Source organism: Bombus huntii, chromosome 14 (genome assembly GCF_024542735.1).
Source record: "Bombus huntii isolate Logan2020A chromosome 14, iyBomHunt1.1, whole genome shotgun sequence".
NCBI lineage: Eukaryota > Metazoa > Arthropoda > Insecta > Hymenoptera > Apidae > Bombus > Bombus huntii.
This window is the reverse complement of record NC_066251.1, coordinates 2,225,660-2,234,284: the sequence shown is the minus strand read 5'-3', so window position 1 is coordinate 2,234,284 and position 8,625 is coordinate 2,225,660. Positions and strand designations below refer to the sequence as shown.

The window sequence follows — 8,625 nt, the reverse complement described above, 5'->3', positions numbered from 1 at the left end:
TCTAAATTCAATTCCCTAAGAAAAATGAAGTATATCATTGAATAACTCTTTCTTCAAACGATCCATTGCTTTTTCCTCCAATTTAATTGTACCACGAATGACAATTTTGCATAGCTAAGACTGCCAAAATGTATGCTTAACAACAAAACACACGGATAATTATAAAGTCTATACCCTAAAACAGATCATAAGAAAGAAAACTTAAAAATAACACGTTTCACGGTGCAGTGTACAGTATTAATTCGTACCAATTTCCTTTGTAATTTGTAAACGGAATTTATAATGTTATTAAAGCAATTTTCATTGCAGGGACCATCCTGTATGTACCACAGACAGATAAAACAAAAATAAAGTATCGTAAACGCCTAACTCGAATTCTCTCGAGGGTTGTTCAAAACCACAAGAAACTGCCGAAGAATACACCGTGGAGATGCGATTCTGCTGAACGGCCATTGACGTGGCCCGTGATTCTTCGCCCACGATATTCTGTATCGATTCTGGCGTTCATTGTTCAACAACCGTTTCCACTGTCGATTACCAAGCAAACCTCTTAAGCTCGCTCGCGCAGGAAAACTTATCTTCAGCCCTGAAACGTCCGGCGAACGAGGCCGAGATTCCTTTTGGAGGAGGTGTTGCATTTCAGAAATGTGTTTACAACAATGTACCTACGTATTTGTAAAAATGATGGATGAGAAGAAGAGAACGAAGAAAAAAAAAGCAGAAAACGAGAAAGGAGATTGTATTTTCGTTGGGGTACAATGTCGAATTATATCGTTGTGTCATCGAATAAAACGCGTGTGAAGGATGAAAAGAGGAACATAATGAAAAATTACTTTCACTTTTTACTACATGCAAGAAGCCTTATGGATAGCTGCTTGGCTTTCCAACAATTAATAATTATCGAGGATATGCTTTGGTCACGGTATTTTATTTCGATATCGTCTTCCATGAAACGTTCTAGACGATGTGGGCGATTAATAAAACCGATGGTGATTTCTTCCTAGAGAATGCACGATAATTATTTCTCTACGTGTTTGTACTTGTAGGAGACGTTAAGAAAAAATCACGTGGCCCATCCGTTTGCACGAGGAAAGAAAGATTTATTGTTAGCAAATGTGTTCGAAGGTTAATATCTATTGAAATATAAGTGATAACGAATATAAAATATTTTATGATTCGTTTGTTATCGGTGTACGTACTTTTTTAATTGGTACCATAGTTTCTTATCTTGGAATATGAAGAAGGAACATTGTGATACGTAATTTAAGCCTGAAAATATTTCTTCGTTAATTTTTATTAATGAACTGCTAATAGATAATTGAGGAAGAAGATATTTGTTTTGAATGTTGAATCATTAATCACTTAATAGCATCAAAGTGTATTAAATCGCTATATTAATATGTTAAATTATTAGAAAATTGTAAAAGATGATAAAAGTATATCGGATATTCCAGTTTGTAGGTGTATTTGTTGAGACATAATTTAAAATCATTCAAATTCTTCGAAATAAGTCAAATTGTTCGTTTTTCATCATATTATATGTAGGATTCATTGCGAAAAAATAAATGTAATGAAAATATACATTTTTATTCATAAAATTAAAGAATTATTCATGAAATTTCACTAAAATCTCTACAAATGAGAAACGAATTTCAGATCTAATACTCTATCTATCTCTCATATGAATGAAACACATACGCATACAATACTTCTCGGTTTTAATGGTTTAAATAATTAAGACAAACGATTATCTTATCTCCAAACTTTAATTAACGCTTTTTGAGACGTTTCTAGTATGTGATCTATTACCAAATATTTATCAAACTTATGCACCTGGCTGAGGATTAAACATCCAGAAATTCTGTGTAATTAACTCATGGGACCGGTTATTTTACCGCTATGCTTAGAATACTTTGCCTTAATTAGTGATAGTCCATCTAGTTTATATGCAACGATGTTCCATCTTTATAGTAAATTTGGTCGTATTTAAAGGAAATTTCTCGTGAAAGGTTAATGTGGTAGGAAAGTCCAATTAAACGGCCTCCATTTCTAGATTTGAATCTCCTTAATTGTATGTATATGTCATGAATCTTGTGTAGGTTCCTTATTAACTAGTATTTTTCAAGAGTTATAACAAAGTCCGGGTATCAGGACAATGTTATAATTATAAATGTCAAAAAGATTACTTACAATGCTTTCTAACAAAAAGGAGCATGTAATGACTTCCTTGCAAGAAAAGAAAATGAATAACTAAATATGCATATCTTCATTATCATAATACAGTATAATATTTAAAATAATGCATTCATTTATCGAAGGGAAACTTTATAGATATGCTCGGAAGTTTTGAGTGGCAGCATTTTCAAAAATGAAATTAATTTTTTATTGTCTGATAAATAACATAGGACAATGGCGATAAAATTTCGTTTTACTCAGTCAGTTTCTATAGAATTGTACCAAGCAAGCTTATCGCATACCTTATTGTATCATTGATTAACATCGATGATCGATACCATTTCCTCCGCAGTGCCATTTTGCAACGCGTGTTAGAATATTTTCATGGCAATCAACTGTTAAGCATAAATTCAAGAGCCTGACTTTCAATATTTTCTCATTATGCACATTGAGATATAAGGATGTTATTTGATATTATTATGAAACATTTAAACGATCGTCATTCGGATAAAACATATCTCGAATATTACAGATATATTATTTTGTAAAGCTTCTACAGTAACAAACAACATTTCTATTGTAGAGCAGATATTGAAATCACAATTTTTTAACGTTTTCAGTTAATTTACGTATAAATATTAAACTTAATTATATGAAGAAACACTAGAAAAGTCTACTTTTACGTTGCAATTGAGTTTTGGAAATTAATTTACCTATGAAATGACGAACTTACATCGATGTTATAATAATTCAAATATTCGTATTTATTGTTATTTTCTACTAAGGATATAGATAGATATAAATGTCTAATATGTATATCGATGAAGTAACGATATGGAAGCCTTCAGACGCCCGGTTAATTAAAGGTACTCTTTCATTTACGCGACAGGTAAAAATGACATCTAGGTTGAACAATCACCTTCTCGTTGCAGCCGTTCCTTTTCGTGGAGGACACGGTGCATTATGTTTTCTTTTGATTAAGGATATTCCCATATAAGCTTTCAACGTGTTTCAGCGAATGAGGCGACAAAAGAATTTGAAGAAAAAGGCGAGGACAGTGAAAATTCGTCCTAAATACGAGACCCCTTTTCAAAACAGTCGATTGAATAGTGAGAATGACAGCGGGTAACAATTTCTTTCGCGTTTTGTACGCTAGCTGTTTCTTCTTACAATAATGAGAATATTTGACAGAAACGACGTATGTGCATGTGCCTGCGTCGCGTGTGCATATGTAGCGTATCCTTTCCAAGATTTAACATAAAGATAATGTGGGACCGAGTGAAATTCTGTTGTAACTGTCGCTATTTCTTGATCGCCTGTTTGCTGATTTTATACGAATGCGCTCTGTAAAAGTTTGCGCTCTGCGCGTTCCTGCATTCGGTATGCTGCAAGTATATATTTCTTGGTTGCAACAACGCGTCTTTTCAGATTACGGAGTATTGCATCACGAAGGAATGTTGAATTAAAAAGTAATGTTTAACGCGAAGCTTGACAACGAGTTGATCGAGATTGAGTTAAATCGCGCCTTTCTTTCTAAATCTGACGAAAACTAAAGTTCGTTTTTGTACGATTCTATTCTTAACGCGTGTCGTATCTTTCCCCTTAATTGCAGTTAAGTAGTTTGGCAGAGGTGAAAATTATGGGACGATAACGATTAATAGAAATCTTTAGATGGTTTCCCAAATTTATTTTATCCATCTAGAAAGTTCGAAATTATACGAGTCTTCCGTCTATATTTCTACAACCAAGAAAACTGGTTCGCAAATTCTACGACCCATTTCTTACTACGGTTTTTATCAACTGAAGCATTTTCCGATTGCAAAGATCAAAAGCCACATAATTATAGTTTACTGATACAATAGTCGGAGAGATATTGTTAACCAAAGTTATAAAAACTGTATAGTTCATTTATCAATCTATTTTTGGAATCATTAATCGTACGAATATTTATCTTTATTCGAAAAAAATGTTGATTTTACTCGAGATTTATAGTAATGAAGATATGTGACGTACAGTGTCATAATATTTCATTCAAGCACGATACCATGCAAAATTATACATATATAATCGTGTGACGATATAATTTATGTCGTAAATCAAATCATATGCAAGAGAAGTTTTGACAGAGGTGAAAATCATGGGATGGTAAAAGTTAATAGAGATCTTTAGGTGGTTTCCTAAACTTTATCCATGTCCTAGAAAGTTCAAAGTTATAGGAGTCATTCGTATATATTTCCACAATCAAGAAAACCGGTTCGCAAATTCTACGGTCCACTTCTTACTGGAAGCAAGAATCTGATTTGCGCAGTTGAATCTGATTTACGAATAGTTTCATGATAGATCAATCGCTATATTAGAAATAGAGACATTCCTATCCTTCGGAGACCTAATTGCAACCGTTTTCATTTGTAAATGAAGAAAGTGAAAGCATTCGAGTGAACATTCAATTGATCGAAATGATTTGTTTCAAAGTATAATAAGCAAACGAACAGGTGGAGCCTTTTCTTATCTTTTTGACAACAATTTTTTTCGAATTTCGTCACTTGAGAAGAGAAAATTCGATACTCCAATTGTTTGAAACTGCAACAAAGAAACAAAGTCGTTTAGAAGTTTTATGCAGATAGTTATTAAATAAAAGTCATCAAAATTATTAATTAATAAAATACGAAATTATTAAACTTCGTTTCATAATATATCGTACAATTGCATCACGTAACTTCGAATTTTCTTATGACGAGTGAGGAGGAAACGATTCTAAAATCGAATTAGGCAAACTTCCAAGTAAATTATTATATGAACGACAGCCACTCGTTTTCATGCCCGAAAAGGAAGTCGGAAAAGGAAAGGACTTTGAACGGATAAGTTACGTTTGTGGTGTTCGATCGAATAGCGTAGGGAAGGTTCACGTAGCATAGGTTGGGAAACGCTGTTCTAGTCGGCCGATGTGGATCGCTGGATCGCCGTTTCACTCTCGCGTTCCCATTTACCGAGCAACCGATTGAGCCCTGTTGTCAGCGTCAATGCGTTGCCAATATAAACGAGAATTACCTGTCAATCCAACACTGATCTATATCCAATACCAACCGAATAATTATTATGATAAACACTGATACGTATGACGCTTAAACGGTAGATATTTTCCCAATCTATCGCAAAAATAACAGTTGTTAGAATCTGATAAACCACAATTAGTCGCAAGTTAGGTCATTCATGGAATCTTAACCCTTTGAAGTTGGATATCGCGGTATTCAAAATTTGTTTTCACACTGTAAGTATCTATCATTTCGAGTAGTCGGTACCACGAGAAAAATCTGCCAATCGCAAAGGGTTAAACATTTCCTTTCAATATCTAATCTAAACCGTTCCGTACATTATACTGTGTGTGTTTATAGGTACATACATGTGTGTAGATATATATGTATATACTTAGAGCACGCATAGTCACTTACTGTACACAAAATGAAAGGTGGCTTTAATTGTCGCCGCGGCTACCGAGGACAATGTTCGTCTACGATATCGTCTGCCCCTGTTGCGAAAATTTTCGTGCGGCTTTTGAATACCGGGCTGAAAACGCGTGTGTGCAAAAACGATGGAAAGGAAGGGTTGTGGGGGCAGCCACTATCGAAACAGCCTGATCGTGATTGTGAGTATTCCTCGAGGAAGGGGGTTCTTCCTTCCTCCGTTGGGAAAGAAAAAGAGAGTTGGAACGAGCTGACTAGAAACAGACAGCAAGAGAGTGAGAAAGAAAGGGAGGAGGGAGAGAATGACAGGAGGCACTCGTTCACTACGGTCAGTGCTTTCTGAACTGTTGTCAGTGACAGTTCCTCGATCATGTGGCGGTGGATCCTCGATCACTGATTCTCCTATCGATTACGTTTTTCCTTTTTCTATCATTCGTTTCCGTTCACGGACTGAGTTTCGCCGCATTTCACACACGCTCTTCTCGTGTATAGTTTCGTTCGACCGCGCCTTGTCTTGTTTTTACTCATCCCCTTCTTCGTGTCTGGTCGATATTGGTGCTACTTTCCACGTTCGGAGCGTCACGCGTGGCTGGAAAAACTGGACGAATCATGGTAAGTGGAAACGTGCGAGCTCCGAATCTGTTTGTTATCGTGTTTATTTGAGAGTAGAGAAAAAAGAGAAAGAGAGTTTAATAGAATTGGTAAATTGGTATCGCTGATACCAATGTCGTATAACATGGCAATTTTTCAACACTGTTTTATTTTCTTACTTACTTTGTTAAGAAAAATTAGTCAGTCGATATCCGATCAATTTTTGTAAGTTTATTCGCATTCACCAAAATAACAAAATCGTGATTAATCGTCAGGTCTACGTCGTATCGTATGTAGAAAATTCGTGGACGGTTTGACAGAATTATTTTGGTAAATTATATAATACTATTGATACTAATTTTCTACGGTATAGTAAATTTTAACGAAGATTTTATTTTACCCTATCAGACTTTAACGCGTAAGTTTCTAAAGCAATTTTCGTAAATTGATTCACGTTTGTCAGAACCAAGAGATTAGCTTGAATTCCAAGTTCTTCTCACTTTATCTTGTTAGAACGAGGATCGACTTTTTAATCAAGTTTTTATAAATTTATTCACATTTATCAGTAATAAAAGAATCGAGATTGGCTATTAGGCTCACGGTGTTTCGCAGGCGATTTCTGAAAAAATTGCTCATGTTTTTGCAAAATCTTTTCCTCCATCCTTTTTCTCTGATCGAATCGGCTCCGTTTTCAAACTCGTTTTATTTTTCATTCGAACGATATTACATCATGCGCGGATTCATGCAAGACCACCGTGGAACCGGTCTGAAAAGAGATCGATTCGGAAAGGATTAAAACAGACATCGAGATCTCGACGCAGTTGTGTTATTCATTTTTCTTTCTCTTGTCCTTCTTCTTGCATCAATGACCGGACCAAACTGTGGCAGAATGATTTTTTGGACATTTAATCTAGTGATCTCTGTTTGAAGATTTCTAGCAAGTGTTTGATATCATGATACATATGGATCGTTTGAAAGTACGCGCAACTCTCATATTCAAGCACAGAGAATAACTATTAATGGTTCTATTTATTCTACTTAAATAATAGGATAATATAATATTGATTATATGTGTGTAATTGCGTGTAATGTCGTGTGATTTTGATTATATATGCGTACAGTGTGAAAAATAGTAAAAGAGTTTGCCGGTCGTAAATTTTGACAAACTTTGCTTTTACCAAGTTTTATATTAGGCGAAGTTTCAGTTTATTAATTAGAAGTAAAAGAGCAAACTTAGTGACTATATGGTGATGACGGTATAATAGTGCAATGTTAAATTACAATAATACAGTGATAAAACAGAAAGCGAAAAACTTATAAAATGCATAAATATATAACCTTTTGGCTATATATAGCATTTTATGTCCGGAATAAAGCAATCTATAAAATATTTAATCACACTTAATTAAAATCAATTAAAATATTTAGGTTGCTATAAAACAAAAGTTACATGGAATCCTGTTCAATTTTTTATTCGCGTATTAAGGAGAATTTTCCTTATCTGATTAATATTTCGGAAATTACCATTTAAACGATGTCATAAAAACACCACAAGACTTATTGCCGTTTTCGACTAGGCGAATAATCCAAAAAAGGCAAAAGGACAATTTAATTATTCCGGAATAATCGCCAAGGTTTTGCAGAGCATTTCGCGTGGATTGTTTTGCGCCAAGGTTAATGAAGCTGGCAGAAATGTGAATGAAGAAGGAAAGTTCACCGATATCTGGATGTATCTCGTAAATCGGCGGAACAGTGACAGTTGTCTGCCTACGCGATTCCCGTGGACCTTCGTCGTAACAAGTATCAAGAACTCGTTTTTGTCCTTCCGGGTTACTCGAGCCCTCTCACTTTCGTCGAGCGACGACCTCGTGTGTCGATTCTGCACTTTGATAATCGAACAAATTCGAAGCGAGATCGAAAGGAACGGGACCGCGTAACTGACTATCGCGATTCGAGAAAGGTGGGCGTCAAAAAGTACGGCACACGATCGAGAAGACAGGTAGAAATAGAGATTTGTGTCACGAAGAGGTGTTCTTAATGGTTAACAAACGTTTTTTCAAAATTATCATGTTACGAAGATAACTGTGTAGGCATATTGATTATATTTGTCAACAGATAAGACGTATGTATACATCTAAATAGACAGTTCCAGTCTGCGATTCCGTATTATGATTTTAATTATGAAAATCGATGTTAGATAAAGATGTTAGTGTAATAAAAGAATGTTTCTTTTTCACCTTGCAGACTATTATACGTATACTGTATCGAACATGGTTGAATTTGTCTCCACGTTCACTTTCATATGATGTAAAAAGATATTTATAATTCCGAGTAGTTGATTTTATTAATATTAATGTTATGACAGTTCTACGTATAATGTTCGTTGACAGATATCGTT

At 34.8% G+C, this 8,625-nt stretch overlaps 1 protein-coding gene across 1 annotated transcript in view; it reads left to right on the top strand.

Annotated features, from left to right (window-relative positions):
- Nucleotides 1-4,242: 4,242 nt before the first annotated feature.
- Nucleotides 4,243-8,625, top strand: part of LOC126872905 (probable chitinase 10) — a 31,248-nt gene continuing 26,865 nt past the window's right edge. The window contains exon 1 of the mRNA XM_050633156.1: nt 4,243-6,248. Coding sequence (XP_050489113.1) covers nt 6,246-6,248 — 3 coding nt within the window. The 5' untranslated portion in view covers nt 4,243-6,245. The remainder of the gene's footprint in view (nt 6,249-8,625) is intronic.